Genomic DNA, 27,708 nt, shown 5'->3' with positions numbered 1-27,708 from the left:
AGAGCCAGATAGGACTTAAAGATAGCGGAGTCAGGGGATATGGGGAGAAGGCAGGAACGGGGTACTGATTGGGGATGATCAGCCACGATCACATTGAATGGAGGTGCTGGCTCGAAGGACCAAATAACCTACTCCTGCACCTATTGTCTATTGTCTGTTGTCTCGAGGCTTCCATTCCAAAACTGTCCTAAGTAAAGGAAAATTTTACTCCAGGATTATCAATTTGCTGCGGAGTACCTTGCATTGCACAAATCCTTGGGCACTCCACACAAATGGAAGTCCCACTGAACCTAATGCATGATAGAATGAAGACCCAGTGCCACCCCAAGGAACTCTGTAAGTATCACTTCTAGTTTTCCTTTCGCTGAAAGCTTTTTGTGCAGATGCATCTTCTTTTATGACCAATCTGATCTCATCTCACATTAAAATTATCCAACCTTTGTCCCACGTTATTGCTCATTGCCTAGATTTTAAAAGTAACAAAAGAGTTTTGAAATAAAGTTCCAAAATGCAATGGTACAGCTATTTTTTCAATTCTCTTTATGAATAGAAGGTGTTCAGAGTCCGCCTCTATTTTTAGCCTGATACTAACAATATCAGGGTAGCTATAGTCAAATTACTGGGTCTATACTAATGAGACGTGTGAAATGTTACTGCAGTTTTTTCTGTTCATTGTTCCCTATTTTAGATCAAAGAATGACTGCATTGCATTTTAGTAGGATGAATGAGGATAGGTATATTAATTACGGATGTGTCTGCAACATTTAGTTTATTACAGATGAAGTCAACTAAGTCTGCTTTGACCCTACGGGAAACAAGTCAATTACCCTCAATCTCAAATTCAGAGCCAAGGTTGAAAATTCACACCTTTCAGAACTGGTGGTCACCAAAAGGCATTGAAATTTATGTAATTATCAGTAATGTTTTTAACTTTACGATATGACCTTCTCAGAAAATGTGCAATTCTTGCTTTCTCTTACGCAGACTGACGTCGTGAAGTGAGTGTTTCCAGAACTGCAGATGCTGGAAAAATCGAAGGTGGACAAAAAATGCTGGAGAAACTCAGCGGGTGAGGCAGCATCTCTGCAGAGAAGGAATCGGCGACGTTTCGGGTCTTCCAGCATTTGTTGTCTACCTTCGATTTTTCCAGCATCTGCAGTTCCTTCTTAAACGCTCACTTCACAAGGGTAGTTTGCATAACACACTGGCCTGAGCTTTTGGGAGAGGTTGGGCAGGCTTGGACTTTATTCCTTGGAGCACAAGAGGCTGTGTGATCAGATTCAGATTCAGATTCAGATTCAATTTTAATTGTCATTGTCAGTGTACAGTACAGAGACAACGAAATGCATTTAGCATCTCCCTTGAAGAGCGACATAGCAAATGATTTGAATAAATAATAATAAGTGTCCGGGGGGGGGGGCGTGGTGATTGGCAGTCACCGAGGTACGTTGTTGAGTAGAGTGACAGCCGCCGGAAAGAAGCTGTTCCTCGACCTGCTGGTTCGGCAACGGAGAGACCTGTAGCGCCTCCCGGATGGTAGGAGGGTAAACAGTCCATTGTTGGGGTGAGAGCAGTCCTTGGCGATGCTGAGCGCCCTCCGCAGACAGCGCTTGCTTTGGATCTTATGGAGGTGTATAAAATCATGGAGGGGATAAGGTGAATACACATAGAGTTTCTTTCCCAGGGCAAGGGAATCAAGAACTAGAGGGCATATATTTAAGGTGAGAGGCGGAAAAACAAATGGAAAGATGATAAATATAATTTTGACCCAGTGGATGATACTTCATAATGAAGCGGTCATTCCAAAGCAATGTATAATGATGGATGATATGTGTCGCTGAGAGGTTAATAAATGTGACACCAGTAACTTGTTTTTTCTAGGGAACTGTATTTTATGTATTTGGGTAAAATATGGTAACAGGTAGTATGGAGCCAATTCTCCAATAAATGTAAGGTACACAAAAAAGCTGGAGAAACTCAGCGGGCGCAGCAGCATCTATGGAGCGAAGGAAATAGGCAACGTTTCGGGCCGAAACCCTGAAGGAAATAGGCAACGTTTCGGGCCGAAACCCGGAAGGTTCGAAACCCCCAAGCATCTATGGAGCGAAGGAAATAGGCAACGTTTCGGGCCGAAACCCTTCCGGGTTTCGGCCCGAAACGTTGCCTATTTCCTTCAGGGTTTTGGCCCGAAACGTTGCCTATTTCCTTCGCTCCATAGATGCTGCTGCACCCGCTGAGTTTCTCCAGCTTTTTTGTGTACCTTCGATTCTCCAGCATCTGCAGTTCCTTCTTAAACTCTCCAATAAATGTAGTTTACCCAGGCCTTTTTGATTGATTCCAAATTTTAAAAAAAGCAGGAAGTGCTTATCTTCCTTTTTAAATCTGTAGGGTTGTTTGATTGAAACAGCAAACACAGCCTTACCGATGTATTCTGGAACCTTCGTCAGTCCTCGACTCCCTCAAACCTTGCTGCTCACTTTTCTCCCTAAGAGTGATATGCAATTGTCAGCATCGTTTTCAACCATGGGGCAAACTCATCTGTATTATTTTTTCCCTTCATTCATTTTAGAAGCTTGATGGAATATACTCGGCCACGTTGTGATCTGAAGATGCAGCCTCACTAGTCAGCTTCACGTCTTGAAAAGTGAACCTCTTAAAGGTTCTCAAATCACCTTTTGCTTTCGTCAAGGAATTTATACAATGGTATATGGACACAGTGATCTGTTCTGTAGGCATGCCGGTTCTGTTGTGCTGAAGCAAAGCAGAGCATTTCATTGTCCTATCAGGGACACATGACAAGAAACTCTCTTGAATCTTGGTGATTTTGTCTATCACATTTTCAAGACACCAGCTGTGTCCAAATGCATTCTAACTGTGGCCAAAAAAGATACAGTACTTAGTTGCCGAAACAACGAATTACAGATGCAGGTTTACAAAGAAAGACAGGAATGCTGGTGTAACTTGGCGGGTCAGGCAGCATCTCTGAAGACTATGGATAAGCAACATTTTGGGTTGGGACCCTTGTTCAGACTAGTTAGTAGTGCAGGGATAAGTCAGATTGACCTGGTGGCTGCTGCATACCCTGCCCCAGATGAAAGATTGCTCAAATACTCTCACAATTTTTCTCCTACGAATGCAGCACTGCAACGAGGCAACGAAATATGAGGTCAGACGGGTAAAGGAAGTATCTGCTCAACATTGACCCTTGTTTGAGGAAGGTTAAGCAGAAAGGTAGGACAAGACGTTGATCACTGTCATGCACCATGCTGCATGTTAAAATAATCATCTAATGCAATAGCTTTACATGAACTACCACTGGTGATTCTTGAGTGACTTCTCATTGTTGAATGATAGTGGACTTCATTCATTTTAAATGCTTACCCCTCACTGCATTGCTCAATCTGCTGAATGCCAATTCGATAATGTATTGTGTCTGATACTCAGCTGCTGTAACTCATCGATGCTGAGCTCCTTACAATATTAATCAGCACTAGTACAACAGATCTGGAGCCGACATGTGGAAACATTATTTTTCTGCACAGATCACTGCTGTTTAAGCAAGGTGCCACTCCACGGACAATTTAGAGCTTTTGCAGCAATCCGTTTACATCATCCTGTCAGGGAATGATTCATTGATGTGTTCCACTCGGCACGGATAGAAATGTACAGGGGGACCTGTGGGGATTTTAAGTGCCATCTGAGGTTTCCTGGATGATTGTTGGTGTTCAGGATTGTAATGTGAAGATTGTCATTTGACTCACATTTAAGTATTTTTATCTTGCAGATTGCTTGTGAAAATCATCTGTTAATTAGAGTCCCTTGTATCCTTTGTGGCCTCCTCTATTCAGCTGGGATGCGAGGCATCTAAGTGGTGTACACAGGGACTTCCCTGGAGATTTTCTGCTTTTTAATGTTCTCTGGGGTTTGCCTCACGGCTCTTAACTCCAGGTCCCTTTGTGCATCTTCCTCAGGCACCAAAAGCATGGCTGTGTAATATGATGCAGGTGATATAAATCTCCATATTTATATGGCACTGGGGTAGAGTTGCTGCCTTACAGCGCGAGAGAGCTGGGTTCAATCCTGACTTATAGGTGCTCTCTGTATGGAATTTGTACGTTCTCTCTGTGACCACGTGGGTTTTCTCCGGGTGCTTCGGTTTCTTCTCACATTCCAAAGATGTGCAGGTGTTTATAGGTAAATTGGCTTCTGTGCATGTTTAAGAAGGAACTGCAGATGCTGGAAAATCAAAGGTAGACAAAAGTGCTGGAGAAACTCAGCGGGTGCAGCAGCATCTATGGAGCGAAGGAAATAGGCAACGTTACGGAGCGAAGAAAATAGGCAACGTTTCGGCCAGAAACCCTGAAGGAAATAGGCAACGTTTCGGGCAGAAACCCTGAAGGAAATAGGCAACGTTTCGGCCAGAAACCCTGAAGGAAATAGGCAACGTTTCGGCCAGAAACCCTGAAGGAAATAGGCAACGTTTCGGGCCGAAACCCTTCCGGGTTTCGGCCCGAAACGTTGCCTATTTCCTTCGCTCCATAGATGCTGCTGCACCCGCTGAGTTTCCCCAGCTCTTTTTGTCTACCTTTGGCTTCTGTACATCATCCCTAGTGTTAGGGTGGAACTAGAACATGGGTGATCATTGGTCGGCACAGGCCTGGTGGGCCAAAGGATCTGTTTCTACGGTGCATCCCGAAACTAAATCTGCAGTAAAGGCGCCTTAAGACTGAAGCAGGCCTCAATATTTCATCCTTAGATCAATGGATTTTCTATTATTTGCGCGATGCTTGTAACTTCACTCAATTGCTGTTATCAGTCGTGTGTGAGGAGCCAGGAAAGTATAGGGAAGCACTGGTTCAACAAGGTCCATCTGATAAGTGCCACTGGGCATTTCCAGTGGTGCAGAACGTCTCAATGAAAGATATGCAGTTGTTTTTAGGAAACAGAAATCGTCAACAACAAAAAAAGTCCCCCTCATGATCATTAAGAACTTCATGTTGAGGGTGTGAAAATGTTTCAGTCATTAATAAAGGTCCAAGAGATTAAAGGGAGCCCGAGTAGGCATGTGCGCAGTCAACAGCAGTCTACATCAGTGATTCCCAGCCTGGGGCCATATGGCTCCAAAGGGGACATGGCAAATTTCAGGGGGGGCCAAAGAAAAATGTTGGGATTTAGGGGGCCACAGGTTCAATGAAGGGGGCCGCAGAGCTACCACCCTGTTGCCTCCTAAATTTCAGCTCTAATAAATGTGTAGTTGAAATATTTTTGATGTTTGTGGAATAGAATAAAAGAGAAGATACTTGCAATTAATAGACACTGATATTTTTATGGAATGTATTATAATATTGAAGTACTTTTTTTCCGCTAATAATGTCGTGGGGGGGGGGGGGGGGTACAGAAAAATTAAAAGTTCCCAAGGGGGCCATGAGCTAAAAAAAGGTTGGGAACCACTGGTCTACATCACTGGGAAGCCAGCAATGCTGGAAATTCCTGGTGACCAAAATCCCAACTAGCCCTCATTGAAATCAAAGTGAACAAAATAATATATTCCTGAATATAGTGGCTAAATAATTTAGTTTCAGATGAATTAATTATCTTATACACTCGGGTGCAATGAAATTCCTGGATCCTGTGAAGCTCGTACTGAACATACGGTAATAAATATGAGTGCAAAGTAGCAGAATGGCATAAGGTGATAGGAGAAGAATTAGGCCATAGGCCCATCAAGTCTAAAAGGTTTGAGTATAGGAGCCAATCTATCTCTCCCCAGGGTCCTGCCTTCTCCCACACCCCTGACGCCCGTACAGTTTTGAATCTATCAAATCTGCCGGAACAACATTATTGTTGGCCTCTACAGGGAGTGCAGAGAAGGTCCACACTCACCACTGATGACCAAAGGAATGTCAGGATCTCCTCTTATGAAGAACGTCCTGGATTCTGACTTGGTCTTATCTCTCTAGAACTAAGGAGACATCCTCTCCACATCTTATAGATACACCTTACACTAATTTGGTAAGGGGTTGGACAGGCCCCCCCCCCCCCTCTCCTCCCCTCCCTCCCTCATTCTTCTAAACTCCAGGAGTACAGGGGCACAGCGGTAAGGATAAGGGGCCTTACAGCAAATCCAGCGCCGGAGAAACGAGATGAGGGTGCAGTCTGTACGGTTTGTACATGGTGGAATTCTCTGGAACTTTCTCTGCCACAGAAGGTAGTCGAGGCCACACTCATTGGCGTACAGGTTAAGAGGGAGTTAATGTGGCTTAGTAAATATAAAGGGATGTCCCTAGAGGTATGGAGAGTAGTGCTAGGTGCGGGATACTGAGGCCGGATGGATCAGCCATGGGCCACGCTGTATTGAATAAACGGCTACAGGCCGAAGGGCTGAAAACCTCACCGTACTCCTAACACCTAATTTCTGGGTTCATTCTATGTAAACCTCCTCTGTACCTTCTGCAAAGCCAGCAGAATCCATGCTCAGAATGCGATAGGAAAAGAATTAGGCCATCGGCCCATCAAGTCCAAATGCGGTTGAATCATGGCCTTCTAGAGACTCAGCATTACCTCCCTGTTATGCTGTAATGCATAAGGTTGTAGTGCAAAATAATTGCAAAGTACAATAACAGAATAACCAAATGCGGTAGAGATGTTACAGCACCTCTGGAATGTGCTGCAACATCGGAGCCAATCGGTTCAGGAATCAGACAGCAGAGGGGAAGAATCTATTTTTAAGTCTGGGCGCCTGAGGTATGGTCCACTATGAAGATGGATTAGATGGGTGACGAGCCTGTGATGGACGGGTTGGACTCTGTGATGGGCTGTGCTCAGCACTCTGCAGATTCAGTCAGTCGAGAATAGAGAGGTTGCCACACCAGGCTAATATGCTTCCCCTCAGAATACCTTCTGTAGCGCCTCTGCAGAAGTTTGAGAGAATTCTCGTAGACATGCCAAACCTCAGATGCCCAAGAAAGAAAATATGCTGATGTGTTTTCTTGATCACTGCATCAGTGTGAAGGGGCCAGGTTAAGGCTGCTCATGATCTGGGTGCCTAGGTTGTCTAGAGCAGCTGCGTAGATGTGGACAGATGTGGACATCCCTGTGCTTCTTTCGGTCTACGACCAACACTTTTGTTTTGCTGATGTTAAAGGCTAAGGACTAGTTATTGCCCTGACCCCACAACCTTGCATTCTTGACCTCTTTCCTATTCTTTGCCTCACCATTGTTGTAGATCTGGCTGGTATCATCAAGCTGGAAGACTGATTTGGCATTGTACTTGGTCATAACGTCATGGGCGTACAGGAAGTAGAACAAGGGACTAATGACACAAACCTGAGGGGCGCACTGCTGACTGTGCATCAGGGTGCAAGAAATGTTATGGCCAATTCTAACCAACCGAGGTTTACTGATCCAAGTTGCAGATGTAGGCCCCAAGCCTTGGTCTGGGAGTTTGGTAATGAACTTTCTCAGTATCTGATGTAGTAGTGAGCAACAAATTGGGAAGCCACCAGAGATTTACTGTCTACGATGGCTACTTGGAAAGATATCCCTGGCAGGAGAAAGGCTCGGGCCTGAGACCACAATCATGATCTTACAATGAAATGTGTTGAGAGGAACTGCAGATGCTGGTTTTAACTGAAGACCGACACAAGGAAATGCCGTATGATCATTGGGTATCACCTTGGATGATAACCTTGGAAAACCGATGTCAGCAAATAATTTCTTTATCAGGCAGTTCCAGGTAGAATACGGTTTCTCTGAAGAGTTTTTGGGAGTAGGCTCTTTGCAAATTTCCTCATGCACTGAGTGGCCAACCATGGAGTGACAATATTACTAGAAACGCATCTATCACACTAGGGCGAAGGACAATACAAGTAGATCCAGTAGGCTGAGGCATCTGCTGAATGAATATATTGGGAGATAGTTATTGCATCGTGAAATGCAACATTTTGCCCTGCCAACTTTGGAAGGTGTATGAGCTGTCCAGTCAACTACCAACCAGCCTAGAGAGGTCCCCTGATTTTAGCAGCCTACTTCTTTAAATTCTAAGAAAAGCAAGAAACGGAACAACGTGTTCAAAGTTCAGGCGAGGCTGTTCCACATTGCAACGTGGGAATCACGGCATCACTTTATGTTGGGTTTAATCAACTGTGTTGATATGGATCATAATCAAAAGTGCCCAGATCAACTTTACAAGTGACACCATTTCAATTGAAAAAAATTCACAATATAATTGAGTGGAGGTAGAGGTAAAACTGGATCATACAGCACTGAAAAACTGCTGCCACACAATCCAATTTTTAGATTTATATTCTTATAAGACCATTTGTAAATCCATCATGACACAAATTTGACTTATCTGGCATAGTTCCTATTGTAAGCCTTCCGGATCCATTTCCTCTAGAGTTGGGACGAAACATAAAAAGCATGGTGCAATGCGAGCACTAACTGCTGTTATTGTACCTTGTATCTTCCGAAGAGTCCACCAGGGACTGACTATACAGGAGGTTGGACAATTTTATGCTGGACAATTTTTTTTTACATTTATCAAGCCAATTAACCTACAAATCTTTTGGAATGTGGGAGGAGACCGAAGATCTCGGGGAAAACCAACGCAGGTCATGGGGAGAACGTACAAACTTCGTACAGACAGCGCCCGTGGTGGCGATTGAACCCGGGTCTCCAGCGCTGCATTTTACTGTAAGGCAGCAACTCTACCGTTGCACCACCGTGACTGCCCTTCAATTGCCGCATTGCCCTTCAAAAGTGAGCAAGTTATGAAACACTTTTATAAAACAAAGCTATAATATTATTATCTCAAATTCCGATCATTCGATGTTAAGAAGAAAGGATGCAAATGCTCTAAAGTGTCTGCAAAGGGTTACTAGTGTTCATTCCAAAGACGTTGAGTTTAAAGGGAAATAATTATTTTGGCACAGGAAATTAATTGTTAGGTTTACTCCGTGTATTGGTTTTTTCAAGTGAAGAGCTTATACAAGATTTACTTCTGTGTAATCATAATGTGGTGAGGGGTGGGGAGGAAGAAAACTAATAGTGCTACTACTTATTTCCCATTAGACAAGTAAAAGTGAATTCCACTGAACCAACATACGTGTTCACTGCTGGCACAATGACATTTTATTTGTTCCATGAAAAAATACAACATTAATTTTCCACAAGCGGTGGTCTTCAGTTGAACATGGTTCTTTGGGAAATATTAATTCCTCTTTAAATTATGATTAATCATAGTTTAAAATAAGCCTTGTCAGCAGTAAATGTTATCAAGTGTGAAAAGTAGTACTTCCAGGAACTCCATGCAAAGCTAAGTTTAAAAAATAAAACTCTTAAAAAAATAGCAATAATTTCTTTAGTAATGTACCATCTGATTATCTTCACCAAAATATATCAACATTTTCATCTTGTAACCAATTTTTTTTGGATTTACTTCTCTGCGGCAGTATTTGTCTGGCTCATGAGATAAGTTTCATAAATGACATTCACAAAATTGGGATCATTCTGAAATACAAAATTACAAAAAACACACGTTAGAGGATATCCAAAGTTGAATGTTTAAAGGAAGATACAAAATAAATTGTGGTCATTTCTTATTGATTAATAACCGGCAAATAGCACAGACCCAGAAAATCATACATGCAAGCCAAAATAATAAATGAACTGATCAAAAATTGATTGATAGAACTCATTAAATGCCGGGAAATTAAGATATTGCCCCATCTTTTGTAAGTTTCCATGAGTTTAATGTCAAACAAATATTTGCATTTGCTATTGTAAAGGAGTTTCTCCAATCTACTCCTACAATGGAATAGGTAATAACCATATAACAATTACAGCACGGAAACAGGCCATCTCGGCCCTACAAGTCCGTGCCGAACAACTTTTTTCCCTTAGTCCCACCTGCCTGCACTCATACCATAACCCTCCATTCTCTTCTCATCCATATGCCTATCCAATTTATTTTTAAATGATACCAACGAACCTGCCGCCACCACTTCCACTGGAAGCTCATTCCACACCGCTACCACTCTCTGAGTAAAGAAGTTCCCCCTTATGTTACCCCTAAACTTCTGTCCCTTAATTCTGAAGTCATTTCCTCTTGTTTGAATCTTCCCTATTCTCAAAGGGAAAAGCTTGTCCGCATCAACTCTGTCTATCCCTCTCATCATTTTAAAGACCTCTATCAAGTCCCCCCCTTAACCTCTGCGCTCCAGAGAATAAAGACCTAATGATCAACATTGATCATGAAGAGTAAAATAGCCATTCTAACACTAAGATTAAACCAGTGAACTTTGCCATAATGTTCTAGGTTAATGATTCAACATTGAGTTGGTTATTATGAAACAAGTAATCTCAGCTAAATTCTATTTTACAGGCGATTCTTTTGTGGAATTTGTGGAATTCTCTGCCTCAGAAGGCAGTGGAGGCCAATTCACCGGATGCATTCAAAAGAGTTAGATAGAGCTCTTTGGGCTAGCGGAATCAAGGTGTACGGGGAGAAGGCAGGAAAGGTACAGAGTACTGATTGTGGATGCTCAGCCATGATCACATTGAAGGGCCAAATGGCCTAGTCCTGCACCTATTGTCTATGTATCTATGAAATGATCTCCAGCACAATCTATTCCAGCTGAAGTTAAATTCACCTGAAAGGTGCATTGTGCCCTTAACGTGGATGCAACAAAATTCCATTTCTCAGCTATCACTTCTGAATTCATTCACAAGTCACTGTCCAATTCTCACTCTAAAAGTTTGAAGTTAAAAGACTTGTACCTTTAACAGGAATAAAAGCGTTGTTTGTAATTGAATCTTGGTAAGCGCATTTGGCACTTTACTTGTTTGCTCTGCAGTCGGTACTGGCGGATGCAGAGAGCTGCGCTGTGGTTTTGGTGCTGGTTTGTCATCACCCTGTGGCAGAGGCATGGCATTGGCATCAATCATTTCCTTGCCCATGGCAGACTGGGAGAACACCATGGGTGACATCAGTAACGATGGCACCACCGTTGCTGGAATGCGTTGTGGTGAAACTACCTAGTCAGGAAAGGTAACAAAACACACAGTTAAGATACACTAACATAAAATGTTCACCAATAAATAGTTCATTACCACTTAAATTAACACTGTTTAACAATATGAAAAACTAAGTTATTTTGTAACCAGTTTGCTGACAAATATCTTTTATTGACTTCACCCAATATTTTTAAAGATTTTTTTCCTTTCCAGTTTCTCCTAGTTTGAATATTCTGTTTATTCCCATTGATCTTCCCAAAATTCTGTCATAGGGTCATAAGGGATAGGAGTAGAATTAGGCCATTCTGCCCATCAAGTTCACTCTGCCATTCAATAATGGCTGATCTATCTCTCACTCCTAACCCCATTCTACTGCCTTCCCATAACCTCGGACATCTGTACTAATCAAAATTCTATATCTCTGCCGTAAAAATATCCACTGACTTGGCCTCGACAGCCTTCTTTGGCAAAGAATTCCAGAGATTCGTCACCCTCTGACTAAAGAAATTTCTCATCATCTCCTTCAGTGAAGCAGTGAAGAAAGCCAATGGTATGTTAGCTTTCATAGCAAAAGGATTTGAGTATAGGAGCAGGAGGTTCTACTGCAGTTGTACAGGGTCTTGGTGAGACCACACCTGGAGTATTGCGTACAGTTTTGGTCTCCAAATCTGAGGAAGGACATTATTGCCATAGAGGGAGTGCAGAGAAGGTTCACCAGACTGATTCCTGGGATGTCAGGACTGTCTTATGAAGAAAGACTGGATAGACTTGGTTTATACTCTCTAGAATTTAGGAGATTGAGAGGGGATCTTATAGAAACTTACAAAATTATTAAGGGGTTGGACAGGCTAGATGCAGGAAGATTGCTCCCGATGTTGGGGAAGTCCAGGACAAGGGGTCACAGCTTAAGGATAAGGGGGAAATCCTTTAAAACCGAGATGAGAAGAACCTTTTTCACACAGAGAGTGGTGAATCTCTGGAACTCTCTGCCACAGAGGGTAGTCGAGGCCAGTTCATTGGCTATATTTAAGAGGGAGTTAGATGTGGCCCTTGTGGCTAAGGGGATCAGAGGGTATGGAGAGAAGGCAGGTATGGGATACCGAGTTGGATGATCAGCCATGATCATATTGAATGGCGGTGCAGGCTCGAAGGGCCGAATGAGGCTACAACTGCACCTAATTTCTATGTTCTACGTTTCTATGTTTCCTAAAAGAACGTCCCTTAATTCTGAGGCTATTACCTCTAGTCCTGGACTCTCTCACTTGTAGAAACATCCACTCTATCCAAGCCTTTCACTGTCCAATGCCAATAGGTTTCAAGAATGTGGAAATGAAGTTAAAAGAGTAGGGTTACAATTGAACATAATAAACAGGACCAGGATAGTCATCATACCATCAAATCTGCCTCCGAAATTCAGTAAGATAATGGCTTTATTGCCTTCCATCACAGTGGGAAATGTGGAGGAGCCGCTGTGGTGGATGTTTATGTAGTTGTTGCTTTTTCGTGATGACTGTATGGCAAACCAAATTCCTCATATGTTGCAAAACATACTTGGCTAATAAATTACGATTATGATTATATTTTATGTGGGGATCAATCACATTGGGAGAAGAGCAATTGGCCAAAGCATATAAAAAAAAAAAAAATAAGGCCACAATTCGAGCACTTTGTACAATTCTTGTCACCCTGTCATGGGAAGGGTCATTAAACAGGAAAGGGTGCAAAATAAGATTTACGAGGATATTGCCGGACTGGGCTAATATCAATGATAAGGAAAGACTGGACAGGCCAGGACTCATTCCCTGGGGTATAGAGGCTGAGGGCTGATTAGCCCTTAGAGATATATAAAACCATGAAGGGCACAGATAAGGCGAATGGGCACTTTTCCCCCCCAAAGTAGGAAAGTCTAAAACTAGATGTAGGTGTACAAGAGGTGGGGGGGAAATTTGAAAGGGATCTAAGGCACAGCTTTTTCACAGAGCGTGGTATTTATATGCAATGAGCTATCAGAGAAAGTGGTAGAAGTGGGTTAAATTACGTTTAAAAGACACTTGGCCAGGTACATGGATTGGAACGGTTTGGAGGGATATGGGCCATGCACAGTTGAGTGGAACTAGCTTGGCTAGGCATGGGCACGTTGGGCTGGAGGGCCTGTTTCTGTGTCGTATAATTCCATGAGTCTAATAGCCTCTAGAGCAATATAGTGCACACAGAAGAAATCATAAGAAAGGGATAGCTCAGATTAAGGAGAATCACAATCATAAGTATATCAGGAGCAACAGGGTAGCCCGAGAAAGAGTGGGTCCCCTGAGGAGTAATTAATTATGGACCCAGGTGATATTGGCGAGGTCCTTTAAAATACTTCTCGTGTGTATTTACTAAGGGGAAGGATATCAAAGATAGTGTTAGATGCCTTGCGATGTACATGGGTTAATAAAACCCCAGAGGCTGGATGAGATCTGCCTCAGGTTGGCTTGGGAAGCAACAGTGGATATAGTTCGAGATCTGACGGTGATTTTTGCACCTTTTTAAGCCACAGTTGCGATGCCAGAAAACTGGAGGAAAGCTAATGGTGTTCCTTTACTTAAGAAGGGCAGTATAGATAAGCTAAATAACTACATGCCGATGAACATGTATCAATTGGGAAATTAATGGAGAAAATCTTGATCAGGAATAGTCAACATAGTATTGTTGGGAAAATTGTGCCCCACTCAGTTGATTAAGGTTTTTTTTAAATGAGGAAACTAAGAATATGACCGATGAAGGCAGGATGGTATACATTGTCAGTTAGGCATTTGATAAGGTCCTGTAAGATAAGCTTTAGAATTGCATAATTTAAAGAATATTCTGGTCTGCTACTCAAGAATAGTTTATGTCAACATTACCACGCTATGACTATTAGAAGAGTCATAACATCATCTGTTCATTCCTTCAAGATGCTACTTTCTTCTTCTTCTTTCGTGTGGCGTGCACAGCCTAAAGTTGTTGGACAACTTGTTCTATTTGATCTTCCGTTTGTGCACGTCAAGTTGATTGCATTAGTCGAAACAGGGCGGACCACGTGAAGGTTGCAATCTTCCACCCCAAGATGCTGCCTGACCCATTGAGTTCCCGCAGCACTTTTCTTTTGCTCAATATTCCAGCATCTGTAGTCTCTTGGATCACCTTATTACTACATTATATTATCAGCCACTTAACACCGCTACATCCCTTTTCAGAAGGTGTGGGTCCTTTACATATATTGGTTTCTCACCTATTTTGGTATTGTTAGCAAATCTCGATACAATACTGGATCTCTGCATCAAAATGATTGACTATTTCTAGCGTAGTTGGGGCATGTTGGTTAGCACGGGCGAGCTGTGCTAAAGGGCTTGTTTCCACACCGCATGTCTGTATGACGCCATGATATTATCACAACATATTATCACATCTACTTCCTCGGAGGATTGAGCATATTTGGTTTGTCGATAAATATTCTATCAAACTTCTACTGGTGTATGGTTAAGAGCATACTGACTGGTTCCATCATGGCCTTGTACGGCAACTTGGAATGTCCAGGAAAGAAGACTACAGACTGTGGCAGACACAGCCTGGTCCATCACATATACTGATCTTCCCAAAGATCCAAAGGATATATAGGAGGCGCTGCCTCAAACAAAGGCAGCTAATATCAAAGATCCACATCACCCTGGTCCCGTACCCATTACACTACCACTATCGTGAAGCAGGTACAGGAGCCCGAAAACTGTGACTACCAGATTCAAGAACAGCTTCTTCCCAGCACCCATCAGGCTCTTGAAGACAGCGCAACACAAAACCTCAGCATCTATTATATTTAATGGACCATGTTTTTGGTTACATGGTATATAGATAGAAAAGGTTTTAAGGAAAACACGTGTAAATGGAACCAGCTTAGATGGGCATCTTGGTTGGCCTGGGTAAGATGAGCTGAAGGGCCTGTTGTTGTGTCACAAGACTATATCGTCACCTTTCTTGACAATTTTCAATCATCTATTGCTTCGTAGTTTTTCATCTATTACCCATTCTTTCTTCTTTCTCTTTCCAACCAATGGGAAAATGGTTAGTACAGTATTCAATACAAGGCCACAAATGGTCATGTTCCCCATTCCTACCACTTTGTTTCCTGCAAGAACCACATATCCATACTCTAATTATCCAATGAATTGGATCCATCTAATTATTGAATTTATCCATTCTGATAAAGTCATCTCCCACTAAGTTTCAGATATGTCCTCCTCTGGCTTCAACAGTGACTTCCCTTCCACTATATATGAGAGAGTTCTCGACCACATTGATTCCCACAGCACTGGTCTCTTCCCTTTTCCTCCTACCTAGAATAATGATAGAGCACCCGTTGTCCAAATTCTCCACCTCATCATGATTCAGGTTTGAATGAACATTAGCAAATCCCTTTCTGGGGACACTTTCCTGTACATTTGCAGAAAATGCAACAACTTTCTATTTATTTCCTCCCTTTCCGCTATTCAAAACATTTCTAAATGATGCAACGATTAGTATTAGTATACTGCATTGGATGCTCATGATATGGTCTTTTTTACGTTGGAAAATCAAAAGCAGATTAGGCAACTATTTAGCATCACAGCTCTGTTCTGAATGCAAGGTTCATGTTGCCTGTTACTTTAATTCTCCGTAACTCTGACTTCTCTGATATCAGCCGATAACATTGTATTGAGCTTCAGTAGAAGCTTGAGAACCAACATCTCATCTACTAATTACAACCCGTTTCGCTCAACATTGAATTCATCCATTTCAAAAGCTGTTCCAGTCCTGGCTCCCACATTTACAGTATTAACATCGAAACATAGAAAATAGGTGCAGGAGTAGGCCATTCGGCCCTTCGAGCCTGCACCGCCATTCAATATGATCATGGCTGATCATCCAACTCAGTATCCTGTATCTGCCTTCTCTCCATACCCCCTGATAACCTTTAGCCACAAGGGCCACATCTAACTCCCTCTTAAATATAGCCAATGAACTGGCCTCAACTACCTTCTGCGGCAGAGAATTCCACAGATTCACCACTCTCTGTGTAAAAAATGATTTTCTCATCTTGGTCCTAAAATACTTCCCCCTTATCCTTAAACTGTGACCCCTTGTATTCACATTTACTGTTTATTCTGGTACTTTCATTTTCCTTGAGACTACTGCACAGTTACGTTTTCTGATTGGGGTTTACAAGATGAATATTTTCTTTACCTTCAGTCGCTCTGCCTCCTCTATACCACATATGCTATATTTGCGTTATCCTGGGGCTAACAATAGGTTTTTGGTATGGTAATGCACTGCCATCTACAGGTATAGTATCATTAGACACATGTCCAATCACTTTTCAAGTAGATAGATTTTCAAATTTGATATTTAAAATGTTGAATATTAGGTTTGGGTTTATTCTTGTCACATGTACTGAGATAAAGTGTTTTGTTTTGCATGCTATCCATACGGATCAGAATTCCCTATCAGTTCAAACCCAAGTACAATAGATAGAGTATAAGGGAAGATACAGAGTGCAGAATATAGGCTTCAGCATTGTAGAACATTAGTTCTTTGGACAAGGTCCAGTGGTCTTAATCGGCGTGGACTGATTAAGTGATATTTACTTTCATTTTCCTTGAGACTACTGCACAATCTTCTGATTGGGCTTTAGAAAATTGGTGAAGGGCCCTCGAGGGGCCAAATGGCCTCCTCCTGCACTTATTTACTATACAACAAACCAACATCTATATGTAACTTAGTTGCTGGATTCTAAATACATTCTTTCAAAGGAGCCATTCTTAGGAGCTTATTTTATGACTTCAGACTGTGGATCATCTGAAGAACTATCAGATGTTCTAAAGCATTGTTGATCAGAATATTTTGTACTACATTAAACTGACTTTTCTACAGTTTTTGAAGAAATTTATGAATAATTATTTTAGTTGTATTGGCTGTGAAGGTTTTGTATTTGTGTAATATTCCCTGGTGTACAATGGCAATATAGGTAGTTAACATGTAACTAAGATTTAATAACAGTTGTCTCTGTACTGTACCCTGACAATGACAATTAAAAGTGAAATACAGGAAAAGAGAAATACGGACATATAGGTTCAAAATGGTGACCTGCAGATGAGTAAATGCATTTAAGATATGAAAAGTCATATGTATGTATGTAGTAGAAAAAATATATATTTTGTAGCCAGAATGTAGTGTGGTACTTCATCAAATGTTTTCAATCTTTCAGATCAATTAAACATAAATCATATACCATTATTCATCTTGCTCATTTCATCTCCAAAAATTGTAGAATAAGTTTAGGTGGTGGTAAGAAATATGAAGGATAAAAAGTCACAGAGGGGAGTATTATGTGGACCCTCTCAGCCTCTATAAAAAAAGAATGTGACTTGTAAGATAGGCATTACAATATTCAAAATACAGATTGTAAATAAATCAAGAGTTTTTAAGGAGTGTTTTTTGGTAGAGGTGACCTTGGAAATTACTCGATAGAGTGCTTTAGAGATAGTTTGTGGAGCAATGTGTTGAAGAACCAAGGAGTAGAGTATTTTATATCCAGTTCCCATATTGTGAAATTAAACAGGATTCATTCATTACTTCATGGTAAATTATCCCCAAAAAGTGAAAATAAAATGGAAGAATTTCAAATTCAGTTGAAGCCCGGGTTTGCTAAAGTAGACTGCGATCAACGATAGATCATCAACAATAGACATTTAAGGAGAAAGTTCATAAATAGAAAGCAAGAAACTACAGGCCCGATATTCAGGAGGTAACACTTGATATGTAGAAAATCCTAAAGTAATTAGGAAGCCAACAAGGTTTTGTGAAAGGGAAATCCTGTTTCACAAATTTGCTAGAGTTGAGGATAAATAAACTGAATAAAATAGAACAATTTGCATTTTGATTTTCAGAAGGAATTCAATTAGGGCCACATGAAAGGCTACTGCACAATCTAAGACTGCCTCTGTTCGGGGGCAAATTAGAAATGTTAACTAGCGAACACGAAAGAGACCCAATTCCACCCTCCCTAAAATCAATTATTTAGGTAAAAACAATTAGTGGATACTGGGATGCTGTTGGAGACTCAACTATTTAACTATATTAATGGCTTGAAATAAGGGATCAATTCTCTCAGAAAAATAACATTCCCATCACTAATTTAGATCCACTTCAACAATTCTAATGTCCGCATTGTCTGTGAAAACAATGGCAAAGACTTTATTTAACAATTTTTGACATTCCTTAATTTTCAATTATTCCTTGGCAAATTAAGACCCTCTTTTCCAGATTTCTTAGACAGTAACTTTATGCCAACCTTCATTTTCAAGTGTTCTTATTCAAAGCAACCTCCCTTTCCAAGCACAGTACCCACAGTACAACTACAATATATAATTTTCACCAATCCAAGGCCTTATTCCCCAAAAAGCTCCATACGTTATCAATCTGAAACAAGCCATTGTTACAGATATATGGTGTTCATTCTCAAACTGCATTTCGAATTCTAATATATTGGTACAGTGCTGCAGTTGGTGGAGTGACTGCCTCACAGCACCAGAGACCCGTGTTCGATCTTGACCTCGGGTGCAGTCTGTGTGTAATTTGCATGTTCTCCCTGTGACTCTGGATGCTCCGGTTTTCTCCTACATCCCAAAGAAGTGTAGGGTTTTAGGTTAATTTATATTGTCTGTAGGGAGTGGATTACAAAGTGGGATATTATAGAACTAGTGAGAACAGGTGATCGATGATCAACGTGGTCTTGGTGGGCTGAATGACTTATTTCCATGCTGTATCTATAAAGTAAAGTATAATTTGCTCTGGTCTGCGAATCAATTTCGTATTCTGATAAGAACGAGAGTTTTATTCCATCGATTTTCATTTTACCAATACCATTTTTGCTAAATATAGAACAATTCCCAAATCCTTCCGAAACTGCATTAATTAAAGATTAACAACAACCACATCATACTGCGGCGAGTATCAACAAGCAAATAAACTCCTACAGCTACCTTGACTATACTTCTTATCATCCCATTTCATATAAGGATTCCATTCTGTTCTCTGCTACATCTCTTCTGATAAAGATGGAGTTAATGAAAGGGGAGTTGGTTTGCGTGATGGTCGAGGCTACGTCCATATTCCCTGCAATTTCTTGCGGTCTTGGATGGAGCTATTCCCAAACCTTAAAGCTATGCCCTTAAGTATTTGATTTTTTTTCCATCCTGGAAACAAGGTTCTCACTGTCTATCCCATCTATGCCTCTCATAATTGTATATAGTTCTATCAGGTCTACCCACAACCTCTGGTGTTCCAGAGAAAACCATCCAAGTATGTCCAACCACTCCTTGCAACTAATATCCCCTAATCCAGACATCATTCTAGTAAACCTCCACAGCACCGTTTCCAAGGCTTCCATGTCCATGTCCAGAACTACATGCAATTCTCCAAATGCGGCTTGACAAAAGTCCTATAAAGCTGCTTTCCCTGCGAGGCTGATTAGATCTGTATTCTTCCAATTTAATATCCAATATTTCCACTCACAATGTAGTTTCCTCCACATTGGGGAAATTAAATGCGTATTGGATAATCATTTTGCCGAATACCTCCATTCAAATCACTGGGTTTTATTTCTCCATTCCATTACAATTCTGGTGTTTCTGTCTTCAGACTGATGTACAATCAGCTCACGGGATACAAAAGGCTCAATGGGCTCAAGGAACAGCACCTCATCATTACAGCATTCAGGATTTTATTTTGATTTCAGTTGAGTAGCCATTTCAGCCTTCTGTCTCATTTCTTGCACTCACCTTTTTTAACCCTCTCCTTTCTCTTGGTATTTCAGATTTCATCCATCTCCTCCTACTTCATTTCCTCCATTTTTACCACCCTCTTTCAACCAGCATCAACTCTACTTTTGCCATTCAATTCTCCTGGTCTCACTGTGACATAGACATTCTTTTTGCTCATGCGCCACTTTGAAACAACATAAAACATGTTTCATTTCTAAATGATAATCAAGAAAGCTGCAAATCTGAAATAAACACAGAAAATATTGGAAACATCAGCAGATCAAGCAACATGTGTGGAAAAAGAAACCAGAGTTAACATTTCAGGTCAAAGACTCTCGATCTTCGATCTGAAATATGTTTTCTCGATGTTACCTGACCTGTTGCATGTCTCAGTTTTTCCCCAGATCTGATAAAGAGTCACTGACACAAAATTTGATCTCCACTTTTCTCTAGATGGGTGGTGCCTGAGATGTTGAGTACTTTTACCAATTTTATTATTAATGAATACTGTCAACGTTTTCTCTTCAATGTACTGGTATTAAATCGGGTCTTTAAAAGACAATGTTATTTGAACAAATGCATGTTGGCATTTCTTAATTCAGATAAACTTTCTAATTTATTTGTCTGATTATCATTCCAAAACTTATGCCAACCTGTAGGTCCATGACAGACCCATTCATGCCAGGTTTATCTTTATAACCTTTTCGGAAAAAGCATGTAACAACTACCATTCTCTAGTCCAGCATTTTTGTTGAAGTGTAGAACTACTGTAGAAGATTGTAGTCAACCTCCTTTCAATTGTACATCATCTTTCCCAGTAATATCAATTACAGGTTACACTATCACGTTGCTGTATGCAAGATTTTATTTTGAACAAATTAGCTACAACTTATCACCACTGTGAGTGAAGGTCAAAACTTGTCATTAGCTTGTATGGTTTTGTATGCGTGAGGTCTTGTCTCCCTCTAGCTCGTGCATATATTATTACTTCAATTTTTCTTCACACTTTTAAAAAACATCACTTAGTTATTCTAGGTCGATGTAGTCTCAACATTTGTTTAATGTTTCACAGCACAATATATAATTTAGAGTCATACAGTGTGGAAACTGGCCCTTCGGCCCAACTTGCCCACATCGGCAAACATGTCCCAGCTACACTAATTGCACCTGCCCGCATTTGGTCTATATCCCTCCAAATCTGTCCTTTCCATGTATCTCTCTAATTGTTTCTTAAATGTTGGGATAGTCCCTGCCTCAATTACCTCCTTTGGCAACTTGTTCCATGCACCCACCGCCCTTTGTGTGAATAAGCTACCACTCAGATTCCTATTAAATCTTTTCACCCTTCATCTTAAACTTATGCCCTCTGGTCCTCAATTCACATACTCTGGGCAAGAGTATGTCTGTGGATCTACCTGATCTATACCTCGCATGATATTATACACTTCTATAAGATCATCCTTCATCCTCCTGCGCTCCAAGGAATAGAGTCCCAGCCTACTCAACCTCTCCCTATAGCACAGAACCTCTAGAACTGCCAACAGCCTCGTAAATCTTCTCTTTCCAGCAGCATGGTGTCCAGAACTGAACACATACTCTAAATGTGGCCTCACCAACATCTTATACAACTGCAAAATGACCCAACTCAATGCTCAGACTCATGAAGATCAATGTGCCAAATTTTTTTTTGATCATCCGATCTACCTGCACCTTCACGGAACTATGCACCTGCACCCCTAGATCCCTCTGCTCTACAACACTCCCCAGATCCCTACCATTCACTGTGAAGATCGGACCCATGTTAGACTTCCCAAAATGCTACACCACTTCACTTCTCTGTATTAAATCCCATCAACCATTCATTCCTCGGTCCACTTGGTCAATCGATCAAGATCTTGTTGTAATCTTTCACAACCATCTTCACCATACAACCATCTTCACTATTTCCTTCCAATTAGTGTTTCCTTACCTGAAAAAGATTGTGATTCTCTGAAAAAACGGTACTTTCTGTTTGAGAATCAAAATGTTTCAAAGAGCATTTAGGAAGGTTGAGCATAGGTAGTTGTTGAGCAGAAAATCTAGCTGCTAGAGTCAATTTCCCAGCATGATGGTGTTCTTCCTGTTGGACTACCTGCAGCTTCTGAAGTAACTCACGAGGAGATATGATACCAGAGGCCTGACCACTACAGCTGTTTAATGCAGATGTTCTCTTGGTTTGTTCCGATGTCAATACTTTAGATTGTAGTTGGAGGCTGGAGGTGTGATGGGTCAGATGCCGGAGAGGAATAGGCTGTGTCCGAGATCCATTCTGAGGCTCGCATAATAACATTTCTGACTGTTTTGTAGCAGGGCATGATGAAGGAACTTGTCTCTGGGTACCGTGCAGCTTTTGAAATAAATGACAAGTTCCCGTGGAGAATAAAGGACCTGCTTCATTTAAAGAGTTTTGCTGTGAGAAAACATTTCCTATCAAAGGGTGTGGTTGGAATGGACTTATTAATGGTTCTTCCACACTGTTTACAGTTTGATTTTCACAGAGACAATTTTCTGGCAACTCTGACACGGGTTGAAGATCAGTCCCACGACTCATCAGTTTCTGAACAGCCGGACAAAATTGTTTTTTAACAGATTGTGAAATGTCATGTTTCGGCAGTCTCCGAGGTTCCTCATAAGACAGAGAACGCACCACAGCTGGTCGATTGGAAACTTTATTCTTTGATTCCTGTATATCAATTGAAATATCCTTTGAAGAAGATTGTTCTTGTGCACCAGATGGAGCCACCAAATTCAACTGATTAGCTCCCACTTCTGTAATCTTCAATAAAGAAACATGTGATTAACAAAATAAATAAATATTGTTTGTTTTGTTTTTTTTAAAAAGGTAGAATGAGCAAAAATACTTATGGACACTGGTATTATGAGAGAAATTATAATGAAATGCTTCAATGGAATAACTAAATCTCTACAACCTCTGACAATGTCAAGATATAACCACCTGGTAAATAGGGGAGCAGGAATTTAAATGCCATAAAATGCCTTAAACGTTCAATAAGCACAACAGTCAGTTTTGGATGAAGTGCATCTTTAAAGTTGATAATGAGCTGGCAAGATCTTATGTTCTGGAATTCCTTCAATTATTATTTTTTCACCCTCTCACTATCTCTCCTTTCGTAAGGAGTTCCTAACCTTCATTAAGCTGTTATCTGTCCCAATGTCTCCTTAAGAACCTCAGTGTTCAATTGTCTGCTGATCATGTTTCTTTAGGACATTTTAAAGCTACATCAGTGCCGATTATTGCTGGGAGTCTTAAATGTATACAAGAATGCTCTTAAAAGACTTTGATAAATTGCCAAGGATAGATAATGAAAATTAACGTTGAAGATAATGTATTTGTGTGGATTGAGGATTGGTTATCAAAGAGCAAATAGGAAGTAGGAATAATTGGGGTATTTTATGATTGGGAGCTATTGACTTCTTGGATGGCACAGAGATCAGAGTATTCACAATCCATATCAATGACTTAGGTGAATGGGATCAAGTGCTATGGGCCATCTAGACACCCAACAGAGCCAACTATAAATTAACTTCCTTTTATTAAAATAATCTTATTTACACAAGTAGCGAAGATTTATTATTTCCAATTAACCAAATGGAAACTATGGGCATCTCTTATGGTTTGGAGCTGGAATGTGAAATAGTCCATTCATGCTTCATTACTGAATGCATCAAGGACTCTCAGACCAACAGTGCATATTTTGTTTAATTAATTGTTTAATATCCAATATATTATGCAGGATATACCAATTAAATCTGACTGCAGAATGATCAATTTGATTTGAAGAATAGGAACTAAGTGTGCAAATGTAAAATATTTATTTAACAGGTAAGATAACCTCAGAATTAGCACAAAGCAAACACGTTATATATCAATTTGAAAACAAAATACAATTTTTTTTAATCACTTAATGCTCTATAAATCATATATACAGATAATATGAATTATGGAAATTTGCAGAAGGATTCTAATAGGATAAGTACAGAAATAAAGAAAGACTTGGAGGAAAAGGGTATTACTGCAGAGGAAGGCAAGACACAAAAAGAGATTATCAGCGGTATCAGCGGTGGTAATAAGAATCATTAAACAAGCAAACAAACACCAAACTCAGGTACACAAAATTGCTGGAGAAACTCAGCGGGTGCAGCAGCATCTATGGAGCGAAGAAAATAGGCGACGTTTCGGGCCGAAACCCTTCTCTTAAACACCAAACTCAATTTGATAACAAGTCAAATTCAATTCACATTTATTGTCACGTGCACCAATTAAGGTACAGTGATATAACAAGTAATATCTATTGTGAATATTCTTCCAGATCCTTTTTTAGTTGTTAAGTTAGAATCATCCCTCCCCAGAGACAAGGAAGACAGAATTAATGAGCTTGATATAAATGAAATAAGGAATTTAGACAGTCAAACAGGACTCAAAAATTAATCCCAGGGATAAATGCCAGATTTCCCGAATGTTGAAAAAGACTGGCAACAAGGCACAGATAATTATTATGAAAAGATAATATCTGGTCATTCAGGAGCTAACAACTGAGTGTAAACAAAGTAACAATGTAGTTATACGTAGAAAAGGTGACACAATAAATGGACAAATCACACTTATTTCAATTCTGGGTAAACGTGTGGAATTAATGATCCAGAATAAATAAGTACAACTTTGCAAATAGCATTTAACGTGGAGTTGGTGGGGAAGAGAATGTTATGTGATCGATCTTAACAACTTCTCAATCCATGGGATAAAGTTTCAGAAACAGTGGAGGAGACAAACATATAGTCCATTTCAAAAATAACCAGTTTCTTATATATTCAGTGTGTAGGAAGGAACTGCAGATGCTGGTTTAAACCGAAGATAAGACACAAAAAGCTGGAGTAACTCAGCGGGTCACACAGCATCTCTGGAGAAAAGGAATAGATGAGACTTATCTTTCGAACAATCTATATCTCGTGTCCCTTGCCCCTGACTCTCAGTCCGAAGGTCTCGACCCGAAATATCACCTATTCCTTTTCTCTAGAGATGCTGTCTGACCCCGCTGAGTTACTCCAGCTTTTTGTGTGCATCTTTGGTTTAAACCAGCATCTGCAGTTCCTTCCTACACACTGAATTCATAAGAAACAGGTTGTCCACTCCATATAGTACTTTACTCCTTTTAACAAATATATAGGAATTTAGAAGGGAATACACACTGAAATGCAGTTGTGGAAGATCTTGCACAGGCATTTTGAGAGAATGTGGTGTACACATAGGAGGCTTATAAACGAAGAAAGGCAGTGGATGAGTTTTAACAGAAACTGGCTGAAACAGTGCCAAATTGCGCTGGATTTATCAAATGCAATTCCCGTCCACGTGGCCTCCAGATTCGGAGAGCTTGTAACTGACTTGCTACATACCTAGGTGGCATCTGACAGCTTGTTCATGGAAGTCCTGATAAGAGGCACTCATGGCAACGGAGTGGAATGATAGATGCATACAGAGGGCCTGGTCGGAAATTTATTAAAGACTAGCATTTCCCTTTGAGATTGTTAATCAAAGTCACCATTGACATAAAGTGGGATCTTTTCTTATAGATAACCTCAATGAAATAAAAATGGTGGAAAAAAAATAAATGTATATGAAAGGTGTTCAATATTTTTCACAAGCAACTAAAATTAATGTTAGTACAAAATGACATTCTCTTACAAATTTTACGAGCAGTGTTAAGGTGTCACTGATTAATTTAAAATCAAATACCTCGTCTTGTTTCTGTAATTGATGATAATGGATATCTGTTCCAACATCAGTTAATTTAATGGGAATAGGTTTGATCAGGCTTGAATTGTCAGGAACCAGACTGGAACTAGTTATTTGTTTTGGCTCAGTAGATTGTTTGACCTGTAACAAAAATTAAAGACACAGAACTTGAATGGTTATTATCAGGTATCTTAACATATATCATCAGATGAAAATTTGGTTAAGTAGGTCATAAACGAGGGGGGTCATAGATTTAAGGTCATTGGCAGAATGATAAAAAGGGAGACGAGGACTTATCTTTTTACCCCTTAGTGGTAGTAGGCTCCTGGCACTCATTGCATGAAAATATGGTAAAGGCAGAAACAGATACTTAAATTTTAAAGTCCACCGGAAGAACAGTGATCTGCAGAAATATAGATCCAGTACAGTACAAAGAAAGTGCACCGACACACAACCATGCAAATGGCCTATTTCCATGTCATAGATTTTCTATGATTCAGTGATATAAAAAATTGGAAGAATCAAGGAAGATAACCATGACAGAAACATATGAAATTAAAATATCAAATGTTAATCACTTTCCCTACCTGAATTATTTACATTTTTTGGAAATTCTTCAAAGGCAGTCGAGAATGACTTGCTTTCACTGTTTTTGAGCGCAGAATGTCTATTACATATTGTTTTAACAAGGAGTGGCAGTTGCACATCAGTTACTATTTCACTTTGACAGGGAAAGTTCTTGGTTCAATGTCGAGGAGGTCAATTTAATTGGAGACGTAGCACACACACACACAAATGTGGACACACACTTTCTCTCCAATGTTTCCTCCATCCCCCCCAGAGGCACATTCCTGGTTATCTATGCCGTGGATAGTTACATATATACAAGGACTACGATTACAGCTCTGTGACTTTTTTAGGGAGCTTGAGATCCAAAGGTACAATGAGTTTCAAGGAAGTGTGAAAGACAGGAACCCTGCGAGGAGAAGACAATATAGAGGTTCAGTGGCTTTAAAAAGGTGGAAGATCAGGAGCCCCATCAGTTTAAGGTCACTGTACGTGCAGAATGATGATGCTGGCCAAATAAGATGCTCCTGCTCTTGCAGGATTTAAACTGAACAACACCCAGCACACATTTAGTTTAGAGATACACCTGGGAAACAGGGCTTTTGGCCCATTGGGTCCGCACCGCCCAGCAACCCCCCCCCCCCCGCATATTAACACAATCCTACACACACTAAGGACACTTTTTACATTTACTAAGCCAATTTACCTACATACCTGTACGTCTTTGGAGTGTGGGTTGAAGATCTCGGAGAAAACAAACGCAGGTCACAGGGAAAACGTACAAACTCCGTACAGACAATAATCGTGATCGAACCCGGGCCTCCGGTGCTGCAAGCACTGTATGGCAGCAACTCTACCGCTGCGCCACCATGCCGCCCGGTAACTGATGGGACATCTATTCAGCTTATCCTTTCTGCATATTTCTACTGTCTTAAGATTTCCCAACTTAAGTTATACAACAACATTTTGTGGGACTTCTGCTTGTATCATTATTATTCCCACATTTCTTACACTTCCTTTTATGTAATGGAGGGGAATTGGTTATCCGTGGTGAAAATGATGCAAAACCTGGGAAAAGCTGGGCGAAGGTTGCAGTGGAGGGAGAGAATGCACAATTGTAGATTCAGAGGGACAGAGAACTTGGCAGGGTCGGGAGTCAGATAAGAAATCAATGATGCAAACAATCTCGCTGAATACTGTGGTAGGGACTATGGAGCAAATGGGATGAATACATAATTTGCGACAGGGTGGCCACTTCAGGTTCACAATTATTTGACTGGCAGAAAATATACTTCATCCCACACTAAATGCCAGCTACGCATTGTGCCAGGAATATGATGTCACCAGGGTGGCAGTTATTGTGTCACCAGGGGCAAGAATGACCTAAACAGGCCAAAGTGGCTTGATGATAAATGGGAAAAGAAAGCACTGCCAGAAAGCCTATGCCCTGCGATTGGATATGTAAGAATAGCAACAAGGAAGGCCATTCCTACTCAGATGAAAAACTCAACAGAAGAA

General features: G+C 40.6%; 2 protein-coding genes across 3 annotated transcripts in view; both read right to left on the bottom strand.

The window, feature by feature from the left end:
• The window catches only part of cacna2d4a (calcium channel, voltage-dependent, alpha 2/delta subunit 4a), a 173,563-nt gene extending 166,210 nt beyond the window's left edge, over window positions 1–7,353 (bottom strand). The window contains exon 1 of the mRNA XM_055650903.1: window positions 7,178–7,353. Within this exon, the coding sequence (XP_055506878.1) occupies window positions 7,178–7,353 (176 nt within the window). The remainder of the gene's footprint in view (window positions 1–7,177) is intronic.
• A 1,728-nt stretch (window positions 7,354–9,081) lies between these two features.
• dcp1b (decapping mRNA 1B) overlaps window positions 9,082–27,708 on the bottom strand; it is a 47,672-nt gene continuing 29,045 nt past the window's right edge. For both annotated transcript variants that reach the window (XM_055650126.1, XM_055650127.1), the window contains 4 exons: window positions 25,624–25,764; window positions 21,802–22,647; window positions 10,780–11,037; window positions 9,082–9,510 (listed from right to left, as the gene is read on the bottom strand). In XM_055650126.1, coding sequence (XP_055506101.1) covers window positions 9,436–9,510; window positions 10,780–11,037; window positions 21,802–22,647; window positions 25,624–25,764 — 1,320 coding nt within the window. In that variant the 3' untranslated portion in view covers window positions 9,082–9,435. The remainder of the gene's footprint in view (window positions 9,511–10,779; window positions 11,038–21,801; window positions 22,648–25,623; window positions 25,765–27,708) is intronic.

Source organism: Leucoraja erinacea, chromosome 19 (assembly GCF_028641065.1).
Source record: "Leucoraja erinacea ecotype New England chromosome 19, Leri_hhj_1, whole genome shotgun sequence".
Lineage (NCBI taxonomy): Eukaryota > Metazoa > Chordata > Chondrichthyes > Rajiformes > Rajidae > Leucoraja > Leucoraja erinaceus.
The sequence above is the reverse complement of the archived record's forward strand: the minus strand, read 5'-3'. Positions and strand labels throughout refer to the sequence as shown.